Genomic DNA, 13,491 nt, shown 5'->3' on the forward strand with positions numbered 1-13,491 from the left:
TAAAGACCCTTTTTTATCTGACGTCAAAAATGTCTATGAAACGTGTCGTGTATTGATCATTATTTACGGTAATCAAATACAGCTTCGACGCTTCCAAAGTGGCAATTTCGTCGTGAGTGATAAAGATCGCGAAAGGGTACCAAAAAAATTTGAAGATACTCAACTACAACATTTCTTGGATGAAGACGCTTGTCGAACCCTTGATGATTTGTCTAAAGAGTTGGATGTTGACAGATCAACCGTCGGTAAACGTTTGCACGCGATGGGAATGGTCAAGAAAGCAGGTAACTGGATGCCACATCAATTGAAGGAGAGGGATATCGAGAGACGTTTGGTCACGTGTGAGATGCTTCTTCAAAGGCAGAAAAGAAAAGGTTTTCTGCATCATATCGGCACTGGTGATGAAAAATGAATCTATTATGGTAACCCTAAGCGTCGAAAATGTTGGAGCCTGTCAGGTGAATCAGGTCCATCGAAAGCGAAAAAAATTAATTCATGCTTCATAGGTTATGTTGTGCATCTGGTGGGATCAGAAGGGTGCCATCTATTATGAACTCCTTAAACCATCAGAAACCACCGTCTGTAGCTAATGCGTTTGAATCGAGCTCTCAAAGAAAAGCGGCCGGAATGGGACGGTAGACATGACAAACTGATTTTGCTGCATGACAACGCCAGACCACACCTTGCTAAATCGGTCCAGAAATATTTAGATGGACTGAATTTAGAAATCTTGCTCCACCCGCCGTACTCCCCAAACATTGCACCTTCAGATTGCCATCTGTCAGCTCTTATTGGAGAGCAATTCACTTCTTACGAGAGCATTGCAAACTGGCCCAATGAATGGATCAAGTCAAAAGAGCTTGCATTTTTGGTCAGAGGAATCCGTGTGCTGCCCGAACGATGGAGTAAAGTTGTAGCTTCCAATGGCAAATACCTTACATAATTCGTCACTTTGGACGAAAGGAGGAAACTTATTACCATACCCTATATTTTAATAAAATTTTTGAAGTACATTGATGTATGCATTTCGACTTAATTACCAAATATGTAAGATGAATCTAAATGAAAAATCGAATTTCTAATTGTAAAACTGTGTATATTTATAAATATTTATTTGCAATAATTTTCAGTACAATATTTATTCACTATTATGCAGCCATACTACGAATAATCCTAGGATATTCCTAGTATTTATTCCGGCACAATATAGAGTATAATATTAATATTAACATAATTATACTAAAATCAACTGCATTATAAGTACACTGGTGACCTAAGGCTATTGCATGCTATGAAATATGGTACATGTGCTTTATTATTTGAGCATAGATGTAAATTCATTAGATTAATGCTGACTGTAGATATATAATAAGTATGTACATATACTAAAATGTGGGATGAAAGGCTGCATTTAGTGGGCATTGCCCAATTCGAGTCTAAAACTAAAAATAAAATTTATATTCGTTTTTTTTTTGTTCTTTTTAAAGACCTATTAATAAAAGTGTAGTATATTCGTACACTATAAGTATTTTATAAGATATGCATAATAAAGTTGCACAAATGCAAAACACATCTGTGTATAAAAAAGTTCCCTATGTTAAAAAATGGTAACAATTTTGTACATTCAATAAAACAAGAATGCTTAACTTGTAAAATTTAATTTTATATATATATTTACTTTTTTTTGTTTAGACGCCATGCAACAGCACACACGGCTAATTTCAGTCTTTGGGATTCAATACGACGAATCTATGTAATAATGCGAATAACTTAAAAATTCTTAATTAGGAAAAAGAATACATTATTTTTGCTCTTAGAAGTATATATTTTTTTAGTTTCATTTGCTTTACTAACTGAGAGAATAGTGAAACATTTTAAATTCTACGAAAATTTTGTTTCTGTTGCCACTGTTGTTGGATGGCATCCTCCTTTTTAACTTATTGGCATTATTCTCACAATTAGGTACGTAAATATCTATAAAACAGGAAATGTTTAAATGAATTTAAGTAAAAATACGCAAAACGTTTACGATGCATTCGTTTATACTATATATAAACTCATATATACTGTAAATTACTAAATTTCATTTAATTTTGTATAAAAACTTTAATATAAAAGTATTCAGTTTGCCTTTGACGTGTTATTCGTATATACAGTGTTGTTGTGTGCTTAGAGGAAGCTTTTGTAGAGACTTATACGCAAGTCTCAAAGTCATAAATGTTGTGGCAATTGTTGTTGTTGCTGCTGCAATTGTGGGTGCTGCTGCTGGGTGAAATTTGTTGCCGTACTTGTTCTGGGCTGTTCAATAAAGTAGGTGCCACTGCCGTCATTGCTGGGCAACAGATTTGGCGATATGCGTGATTTATGTTGTTGTGTTGCCAATGGCGTGTATAGTAGTTGTGTTTGTGATAGCTGACCTGGCGACACCTGTGCCGAGTTAACGAGCAATGCCGAAGTTGGGGTTCCCGCAGTGGTTGTTGGTGTTGTTAATGCGTCTTTCGGACAACCGATGGTTAGACGCACGTGAAGGCCCGATTCTTTTATGAGATTGACTACATCACCATGTGGCATGCCGGCAATATCAATGCGGTTTACAGCGATGATGCGATCACCAACTTTCAACTCACCACAACGATCGGCTGGACTACCAGGTATTAACTTACCTAAAGGTGTAGAAAATAAATTAAGTTTTTTTTAGCTTTTGTAAAACGAGTTGGTATATTAAATAAAAAAAGAATTATTTATATATAAACTTTTTGGTGCATATGATCGCGGAACTTTTGAACGACTTAACCGATCAGCATTATATTCATCACAATATACAAATCATATGAGTTTTTACTGGGCTCCGCAATAGACGAAGTAACTGATACAAAAAGAACTGGACACATACTTAAGGGGGCAGCTCGTTCAGCACTTTCAAATTTTCCATTTTTTGTGTTTGGTTTACAATCTAAATAATACCTTTTCAATTTTTTAAGCTTAATAGAAAGTCTAAAAAGTCCTTATAAAGTCAGTGAAGTGATGAGCGTCGAACGAAAGATGAGTAAAAACGAAAACTTTAATCGCGTTTTTCTCGAAATACGAAATACGCGCTGTCGAATGTAACTCAAAAAGTAATCAAGACATCAACTTAAAATTTTACAGCGATATTTTTTAACATAATGGCCTTTGCATGTACCTCAATTTTTTTATTAATTATCACTAAAAATATTGTTTTCATCAATTTGTTTATAAAAAAAGAGTCATTTTTTTCTTTTTCAATTCAAATTATCATTTTTTTTTTTAAAAGGCTAAGTGAAAATTTCGGTCTGGTTGATTTCAATAGATTACAAGAGGCTGTACATTCCACGGCGCAAATTAAAGAAGCCACGTTTGTACAGTTGTAGCGCCATCATTTTTCGTTTTGTTTTATTATTTAAAACAATTTTTATATATTCATTTAAGCATGAATATTAAGATGTAATTTATTATTGAAAAAGTCGTGGGCTGGAAGTGTTGCCCCCCAGAACAACAAAATTATACGTGTACGCGGAGGGTATTGCGATAATCAGCAAAAACTCCAATGAATTATCAAATACTTTCTGTGATATAGCGAAGGCAACCGGTAAAATTGGATTGAGAATTAACGAGAAAAAAAAACAAAATATATGATAATGTCCAGAAAAAATAATGTGGTACCTGGCTCAATCTAAAGTGGAGCATATGAATTTGAAGCGGTGAAAACTTCCACGTATTTAGGGTTTTAAGGGTTAAGGGTAGTCAGAATTTTGGGTTGGAAAATTGGATTGTTTTGCCTTTTATCAAAGCATAATATCTTTAAAATATTGAGTAAAGATTTGAAGTGAATCCGACAAATACTTTTCGAGTTATTCAACCATTGAGGTTAAGAGAATCTTACCTGAGCCATCAACAGAAGGAGTCACGCAAGAATACTAGACGAATACCCCTTCCTACATCAAACGACAGACTTTTGTAGCTCAGTAGAGTTGCATTTAAACACATCCTTTACCACAACTTTCCCAACGAGAGAAGATTGGGACAATAGAAGCGGAATCAGCACCCATACTGATGGTTCCAAGCTAAATGATCAAGTAGCCGGAGGCCTTCATTCTGAAGGAATGAATGCCAACATCTCATTTCGGTTACCGGATCACTGCAGTGTATTTCAAGCTGAAATTCTAGCTATAAGGGAAGGCCTGCTAGCCCTAAATAAAAGTGTCCTCACCACAAGAGATATATATATATACAATACATATAATTGGCGCGTACACCCTTTTTGGGTATTTGGCCGAGCTCCTCCTCCTATTTGGGGTGTGCGTCTTGATGTTGTTCCACAAATGGAGGGACCCACAGTTTCAAGCCGACTCCGAACGGCATATATTTTTTATGAGGAGCTTTTTCATGGCAAAAATACACTCGGAGGTTTGCCATTGCCTGCCGAGGGGCGGCCGCTATTAGAAACATTTTTTTCTTAATTTTGGTGTTTCACCGAGATTCGAACCTACGTTCTCTCTGTGAATTCCGAATGGAAGTCACACACCAACCCATTCGGCTACGGCGGCCACCACAAGAGATATAAACATATATTCAGATAGCCAATCGGCCCTGAAAGCTTTAAAATCGCTTAATATAATATTAACTCGAAGGCAGTAAAAGAATGTATCGACGTTTTGACAGAACTATCACAGTACTTTGTAATAAACCTGCTCTGGGTGTCGGGTCATAGAGATATAGAAGGCAACTGCAAAGTAGATGAACTAGCGAGATTGGGTACCACATTCCCGATCCAACCAGACAAAGCGAACATACCTATAACTTTAGCAACTTGTAATATGCTTATAGACAAACACACTATCAGTGCTGCCAACGCGCTATAGAACGACGTGGCCGGAATGGAACATGGGCCACACAAACCGACTGTTGAAACTAAACAGGAAAACACGAGAAATCTTCTCGGGGTCCTAACAGGGCATTGACTGATTGGCAGGCATGCCAGTAGACTGGTAGCACCCTATAACGACTATTGCAGAAGCTGTAACGACATTGAAGAAGAAGAGACTATAGAACACTTGCTATGCGGGTGCATGGCTCTGGAGCGTATAGAGCGTGGAATACTTATGTATTAAACTTTTTAAATCGAAGCTGCTGCACAGACCCTGCAAAATTTTACTGTGTAAATCTATAGTCCAACCAGTGCTTTGCTACGAATCGGCATCTTGGGCAATAAGTGAAAAAGACAAAACCAAACTTCAAGCATTCGAGAGAAAAATTTGGACGATAATCTTCGGTGCAGTAGACAACGGCGAGTGGCGTATAAGATGAAACTACGAGCTGGACCAACTTATAAGAGGGGAAAATGTTGTGCGGTTTATTAAAGCTCAAAGACGAAAGCTCAGCGAAAAATAATTGACGCTAAAAAATTTGCAATGAAAGCAAAAGGCAGATCAAGTTCAAGATGGATCGATGAACTAGAAGACGACATGGGGAAGGTATGGTACACTAGGCATGGTTGGTTTGCTGGGGCGGCAGTCCTTGGTCGGGAAAAACCCATTCCGGCAACGTAGAACCGGTTATCATGGGAATCTAATGGATAATGAATTATCCAGAATTGGCCCCCACATACTAAACATATGTCCAGCATGTGAAGGCACACAGCACGACACTAGCCCCCTTTTCACATGACCCATCAAGCCCACTCATCTAACACCCCTTTCCGTCTGGACCCAACCTGTCGAAACAACAAGTTTCCTGGACCTACCGATCACTTTCGTCTAACCAGTGATCTGACACTGACAGGGATAAGTATACTGTTACAACAAAAATAACCACATGAGAACATTTCGAGCAGCAGGCCAAAGCTTACATAGAACAAATGATGATGATGATGATACAAATATTTTTTTTTATCAAGATGATAGTTCTGAACTATGCTAGGATTCGATTACAGCTAAAATCACAATCAAATTATTAAAAACAAAATATTTTTTTTATTAACTCTATTTTTTATAAAAATGCTTATAATTCTGCAACGGGGTGTAGATGAGAAGAAAGCGAGGGCAACGAATTAATAGTGGTCAGGACAAGTATATGTACTTATATATAGTTTTAATGAGCAAATTAAAAAATATTAAAACATCGTAAATATACGATTCTTCATTAATGCGACACTGGTTCGAGTGTGGCACCGAATACTGTCCCTTTATCAGCACTCCATAAACTACAACATGAGTTTTTAGGTGCTAAATATTTAAAATTTAGGTCGTGCGTACAATAGCTCTGTTAATGATCCCAAAGTCTTGTGCAGAACTCAAAATAGTGTTTAACCAAAAAGATTGAAGATCAGTTGCACATTTTGTGATCTACAATACAAAACAAAAAATATTTGACAGGCACTTAATATTTCTCCCTTTTTCCTCTTCTGCGAATGAAATTACTTTGTTACTTACCGATGGTGGAACCGTAGAACTGGTTTGAAGAAGATATGATCACAAAGCCGAAGCCCTCGGACTCGTGTCGGCTCACTATCACATCGTACGGGTAGCGGAAGGTGTTTCGTAGAGGCACCGTTAACGACGGAGGTGGCGGTAATGGCATTTGGGTTTCCTGTTCTTGATGTTGTGTTTGCAACAAGTGTGGTTGTTGTGTTAACCGTAATCGGCGCCGCAGTATCATAGTCACTTGGCCTCGCAATGCCGCTTCGCCCATCAGTGAAACAACTTTGTGGTGCGACGAATTGACCTTTAGAAAAATTATACTTATACATATACCTACATAGATGGCACAGTACATCGTACTACTTACCACATTAATACCATCTATGCTGAGTATCTCGTCACCTGTATTAATGCGCTGGTCGTTATCTGCAGCACCGCCAGGCACAACGTGACCCACCGTCACTTGTGAGCCTTCTTCGGTGCCGCCAACAATGCGGAACCCAAACCCTAACGCCTGACGCTCTAAAGTAACCTCACACAGTTCATATTGCTCAGTCGTCAGATCGTCAAGCACATCGAGCGCACCGCCATTGCGTTGCATATATGGCAAGTTTCCGCCGGGAGATGACTGTAAAGTATTGGTGTAAACTCCTGCGCCCAGCCAAGAAATCGGAGCCTGTTGCGATACACTGCTGACGGCTGGCGAATGTTGCAAATGTGGTGGAGGCTGCTGTAGCAGGGACTGATTAACATACGGCGCAGAGCACTGTTTCTGTGGTTGTGGTGCATCGAGCGTGGAGAAGCCTACACGCCGACGATCACTCAATAGCTCGTTCACACGTTTTTGCATACGTTCGTTTTGGATGTGAGCCGCTTGCAATGGCGTTGTGACATGCAACGATGCAGGCGAGTACTGTGATCCATGCGGATGTGGATGCGGCGGTGGCGGTAATTGTAGTGGGTGATGATGTAGGAGATTGTGATGCGTGGCGGATGTTGTCGTTAAACTGAGGGGTGTGGACGGCGAGTAGCTACTGGCGGAAATGTTTATATGAGGCGGCGTGTGCAACTGTTGCGGCGCATAGTAGGTATTCATACTGGATGGTAGCGGCGAGATTCCATAGATATTATTACCTCCACGTACACCCGCTGTTACGTACTCTTGATGATCGTAACGCATTATGTCACCAACACTTGAGGGTAGCGAGAGGCCGCCGGCGTGGTGGTAGCCTACGTTTGTGACACCACCACCGTTTGCGCCGCCACTTGCGGCAGTTTCAGCGAGCATAGATACTCCAGCTAGTCGCTCACTCAAGCTAGTGACCAATTTCGGGTATGGATCCAAGAAGGGTATCTCTTGGTTGATTGCTTCAATCTCTTGCAGACTATTTGTTGATTTGTGTGTACCGCTATCCAATTGAGATTTGCTTGTGGACAATCTGCCATTGTCATTTCCCAATGAAGTGTCATTGTTGATATTATCGTCATGTTGTAATTCATCATTTGGAGTTTGTGCCCGTGTGTGTCGCGTATCGACCAACGGCGTTTTGGGTCGTATCGGTAAAATCTCCTTTTGTTGCGTGCTGTAAAGATCCGCGGTCGGTGTCTTACTGCGAAATAGTGCCGATGTGAAGTTCTTACGCAATTTAGCTACATTGCCTAAGCTGCTGTTAGTGTTGTTCATTGGTTGTGGGTTGCTTGCAACGGTGCTATAAATGCCGCCAGATGGCGATGCCCTTTCACTGTTCGTAGATGGACTACCACGTTGAATTTTGACAAGCGTCGGTTCGGTTTTCGAACAGTCCTTAAGTATCTGCACCACTTCGAGATGACTCTGTTGCCGCACATCGACACCATTGATCTCTAATAGAACATCGCCCTCTTGTAATTGCGTGCAACAATTGTAGTCAAGAATCTTCTTCACCTTCTGGCCGTAAGCCGAGTCTGCAATGGTGAAACCGAAGCCCATGGCTCCCTTTACAATGGTAAATGTGTGCATCTGGAGCTCAGGCTTTTTCATCAATATGAAACCGTCATTTAAACCGCCAGTGGCTGTCGAGTGCTGACTTCGTAAATGGTTGTGCGGATGCACTTTTACGGCACCATCTCCGCCGCTAACATCGAGAAAATTATAATTTCCATCCATATGTAGGTCAAGTAACATTCGTCGCTGTTTGTCTGTGGCTGCAACACTCACGCCATCCACCGCTATCGTCGTGACCACCTCCGTATTCGGATCATTGGGATCGAACGGTAAAGGATAGCCGCGGCAAACTTCTAAAGTAGCGGTTTCTCCCGGCAAAATTGACTGGAATATATTAACCTAACCGAAAATTGGTTTTAATTGATTACTATACGAAATTAGATCAAGTTAATATGAACCAAAAAAATTTATTAAAATAGTACAAATATGAAAATTAGCAAAATCATGATTCAATAATAAAAGGATTGCTCAGTAAGCAGCTTTCTCATTCCCTCTTGACAAATCGGCTGCCTTAGCAAGACACTGGGTTGCTAGCTATAGAAACTTTGACTAAAAGTGGAGAAAAAGTAAAATTTGTAGAAAAAACATTTCATTTTCAAAATGGACTGCTTACGAGCAACAACTCGCTCAAGAGTTTTCATCGGTATGTTCAGGATTATGGTAGTATGACATGGAATACAAACCGCTTAAGGGGGGAAGCTGGTCTAGAGCGCAAAAAATGGGCATATTTTATGAATTTATTTTGACTCAACAAAGGAATCAATCGAAAATCTGTGAAATAGGTTTAATAATATAGCTTTCATGGTACAAATACAAAATTTTTCGTCTGAATTAATTTCAAAATGGCCGCTGTCCAGCAGTTCTCCTAAGGCGCCTTTTTTTCTAGTGGGGCCATTGCCGAAGACGTAAACTCCTTAATTTTTGTCCTGGATCAAAAAATAAAATTTTTTTAGTTTCTATATAACAACAGAAAGAGACATACGTAGGATTTTTTCGATATTTTGTTTTTTCGCGAAATGGTGTACGTTTGAACAAAAAGTTACAATTTTCACTATAAAGAACGACATAAAATTGTTGATTAAAAAAAAAACTATGTAATATAAATAAAAAATCCTACGTACGTCTCCGGAGAAAGGTATTTCGAATGTATTGTCAAAATTTCGTAAGAATCGGTAAAGATTTGTTCGAGTTATGTCTTCGGCCAGTTTAAAAAAAGTGATTTCGAGAAAAACGCGTTTAAAGTTGTAAGTATTGTAAAATCATACCTGCGAGGCACTGCCGTCGAATGAAAAATTTGGGCATTTAGACATTTTTGCTGGCATCCCTCATTTGGTATATTATTTCTAAGACCCTAAAGCACCTTTTAAGACAAAAAAAAATGTTTCGATTTTTTCAAAATTCTAGACCAGCTTCCCCCCTTAAGTCAGGGCATGATAGAGTAATTGAGGCAATACGATATCGATGAGTGGTGAATTTACATAGCTCTTTTTCTTATGATGTGGTGATTCAGACGGAATTCATGGCAAACAGCTAGCATTTCCCAAAGAGTTGCGGCAGGGAGAATAATTGGATAGTTCCGACGCGATCGATAACATTTTAGACCTCATTATAAAAAAGTTGGGATTGACGGAACTTGTTTCCAATGAGCCCACCTTTCCATGGATGGATGAAGTGTCCAGAGGAGGCTTAGCAAAGCACAGTACCAGCATGAAAGAGCTTCTCATAAAAAACCATCTACCGGAATAGGTTTAAAACTGTAGGTCCTTCCAATTGTGGAACGCGCGCTACAAGTAGGAGGAGGATCTCGGCGAAACACCTAACAGAATTGTACGTGCCAATTATTTATTTATTTTTAACAAAATAGTTTCATATTGGCGAAACTTCGCGATTGGTTTTAAATTTAAATTTTAATTCACAAAATAAAATCTTGGATTATGTGAAATAATTTCTTGTTTTAATATTAGACTTGGCAATTTCCGCTAATCACTTCTATCTATAGCATTATTTACATTTAAATATTAATTAAAATTTATTTTTTAAACCGTTCGCAGTTTGTTTCCATTTAAGTAACAAAATACTATTTTGCTACCATTTTTCCCAAAAGGGATTTAATTTTTTCCTTTTTATGCACCTTCTTAAATATTATACAACCTTTTGTAAGGGAGTGTCAAAAATCGAATGTCACTAGTGAGCAAACCTTTAATAATTGAATCATGTAGCAAAATAAGTAAAATAAATATAAATTGCAGAATAAATCAAAAATAAATTAAACTCAGCGGTCTGGCTTTCATGTTTGCCTTTATCAAAGAAAAACTGTGAAATGTACCGAATATCCTCTTTGTTGACTTCCATTGTTAACACCCTGTAACTCACAAATGAATAACACAAACAAAGAACAGCAAAATAATTTATTTAGTGTGAAATGTCACCTTAACAACAGGAATAAACTTTAAATTGTTTGATCAATACTTTACGAGATATCAATGACTGCAGCCATCCACCGGGAAAATAATGGATTTCTTTTTCGCCAATCTAATATATTTATAATGTGTGAAAGATTACATGCAAATAAACGAATGCTGCTCTTTATATGTATTTCTGGTATAACAATGAAAAAATACACATTGATGGCTGAAATGGTTTTTCTAAATTTTCTTCATGATGACTACCAATAAACATTCACATTCGTTTGAACCAATTTTCGAAACACTTTGTCCAGTCGCGTTTCCAAAGCATTTTTTAAATTGTGTGTGAGCTAATACGAACACAATTTTTTACCACAAAGTGATCGTGCAGAATCTCTTTTGATGTTCGTCATACTAATGTCCAAGGATGTCTCAATCTCACGCATTATGACATGACGAGCTTGCTCAATCATTTCGCGTACGGCATCGATATTTTCTTGCAGAACAACTGATTTTCCTTACCGGAATTCGTCGGTGACCGAACTGAAAAAATTCATTGCACCAGCTTTTTGCGGATATTTTCCATTCTTGTTTTGTTAATTCACATCGATATTGTGGAAAATAATCGTACGAAAACGTGCATGGTTTAATTCCATTTTTTTTTTGCCGAGATAGATTTTTAAAGCCACTGTAAACAACACTAATATAGCTCACATATCAAGTGCGTTTTTCACAAAATAGGTCAAACTTTCCAATGGCAACGTCAGATGGCACCTGACAACACTAGGCCAGAAATATAAAAAGCAACCCTCGTATCACTCGAAAGATATTTTTTTTGGTGCCGAAGGGTAGAAAATTAATCAAATTTCACTTTAATTTAATATAAAGCGAAGAAATCAGTTTAAAAATTCCACTAAGCCAAATACCAAAACATGCATATGTGCCTCCTAAATGTATGCTTTAATATTGATACTGAATTAAGAAAACGTGTTAAAGCAGCGGCTTGAAAATAAGATTTAAATTAAGATAAACAGATTAAGATGAATATGTATGTAGACGAAGAAAATAATAAAGATAAGTATAGGGATAAAGTTAAAGTAAAAAAGATAAAGAACAGAATACAAATAGAAACAAAGAAAGAGTTAGAGAAAGGGATAGAGATAAAGATAAACATAAGGAGGCAAAGACAAAATACCCTGGGCAAATTCTAGTAATATATTACAGTGAAATAATAAACTTATGAATTGTATTATTTCACATAATAGAAATCAACAACTCACCATTTCGTGATGAGTAAACCCAAGCACACAAGTGTCATTCACATAAACCAACACATCGCCGGTTTGCAGCTGGCCATCCAAACTCGCCGGCCCATGTGGAACAATCGATTTGATTTGCAGAAACTCCTCCGCACCATCATCACCGCCCACAATAGTAATGCCCAGTCCTCGTGCAGACTTTACTAGCGATGCCGTGATACGCTCGCCCTGCATTTCAGCGGGATTTCGTGTAAACTTATATGGCAACAGCGCTGTTGGCGGCGTCTGCAAATTCGCATTGGGAGGAGGTGGTTGCATACAACGCTGCGCTAAATCTACCATACCGCTACCAACATTTCCAACTCGATCGCCTTCACTACCACCAACTACAGAGCCACCACCAACGCCTCCATTCAAAGGTGAAGGTAACTGATTTGAAGGTGTTTGCGGACGTTGTTGTGACTGCGGGTGAGGTAGCATTGACTGTTGTGCTATGCTGCAATCTCCTTGGATGTTTTGTGGACTGAGGTGTGCTGGTGGTGGTGGTTGATGTTGTTGTTTTTGTTTTTGTTCAGCTGCTCGTCGTTTAGCTTCCAATACGGGATTCTCATATTGAGTACGTCGGTTTACGTGATCTATATAGTAGGTGCCATAGAGTGAATCTTCTATTTTCTCCCAACCATATGGCAGCTCGTCGTCGCCACAATCCTCTAACGATTTCTTTTGGAATTTCGAGAGACGTGGATCGAGCCAATGGGATGTGCCAGTGTTGTGACTTTTGGAAAAATAATTATTTAATGATAATAACATTGAATTATAAATTGAATAGATTTTTATCATCTTACTCGATAAAATATAGTTCACCACGTTCGGTGTATGCTGTCTCCCATTTGGGTGGTAAGGGACCCAAACCATCGCCAGGATCATCAATTTCAGAACCAACTACATCACTCGTAGCACCTCCGTTATAGCAGTTCTGTAGCAAATTTTCTGAAAAAATAGACATTTTGTTATTAAAAGAAATTATCAGAGATTACGAATTATAATATTAGGTGAGTATAAATATAATAGGAATTCAGTTTTTCCGCCAAGTATTTGCCTATAACTAACACATACTGCCCTACAAGACAGCTGACTATCATATTAGCACTCATATTATCATCATCACTATCATCATCCAACTACACATTTTTGTTCTAGCCATGGGAAAGTTCTGATAGTTTCCCCTTGTCGGTGTGATATTCTATCGATCTTTTACCAATAGAAATTTCTTATAGCTGAAAAATATATCTGCTATGCTCTAAACTACTCATTTTCGTCAAAAAGTAATCAGCACAAACTCCTCAATAACTTCTCATTAAAAAGTAATCAGGCTGATGAGTTTCGTTAAATTGTTTTATTTAGAA

The 13,491-nt window shown here is 38.3% G+C and overlaps 1 protein-coding gene across 2 annotated transcripts in view; it reads right to left on the minus strand.

Annotated features, from left to right (window-relative positions):
* Nucleotides 1-1,075: 1,075 nt before the first annotated feature.
* LOC129243753 (membrane-associated guanylate kinase, WW and PDZ domain-containing protein 1) overlaps nt 1,076-13,491 on the minus strand; it is an 82,376-nt gene continuing 69,960 nt past the window's right edge. For both annotated transcript variants that reach the window (XM_054881028.1, XM_054881029.1), the window contains exons 3-7: nt 12,931-13,075; nt 12,107-12,860; nt 6,805-8,760; nt 6,450-6,741; nt 1,076-2,663 (exon numbers count right to left, since the gene is read on the minus strand). In XM_054881028.1, coding sequence (XP_054737003.1) covers nt 2,212-2,663; nt 6,450-6,741; nt 6,805-8,760; nt 12,107-12,860; nt 12,931-13,075 — 3,599 coding nt within the window. In that variant the 3' untranslated portion in view covers nt 1,076-2,211. The remainder of the gene's footprint in view (nt 2,664-6,449; nt 6,742-6,804; nt 8,761-12,106; nt 12,861-12,930; nt 13,076-13,491) is intronic.

This window comes from Anastrepha obliqua, chromosome 4 (assembly GCF_027943255.1).
Source record: "Anastrepha obliqua isolate idAnaObli1 chromosome 4, idAnaObli1_1.0, whole genome shotgun sequence".
Lineage (NCBI taxonomy): Eukaryota > Metazoa > Arthropoda > Insecta > Diptera > Tephritidae > Anastrepha > Anastrepha obliqua.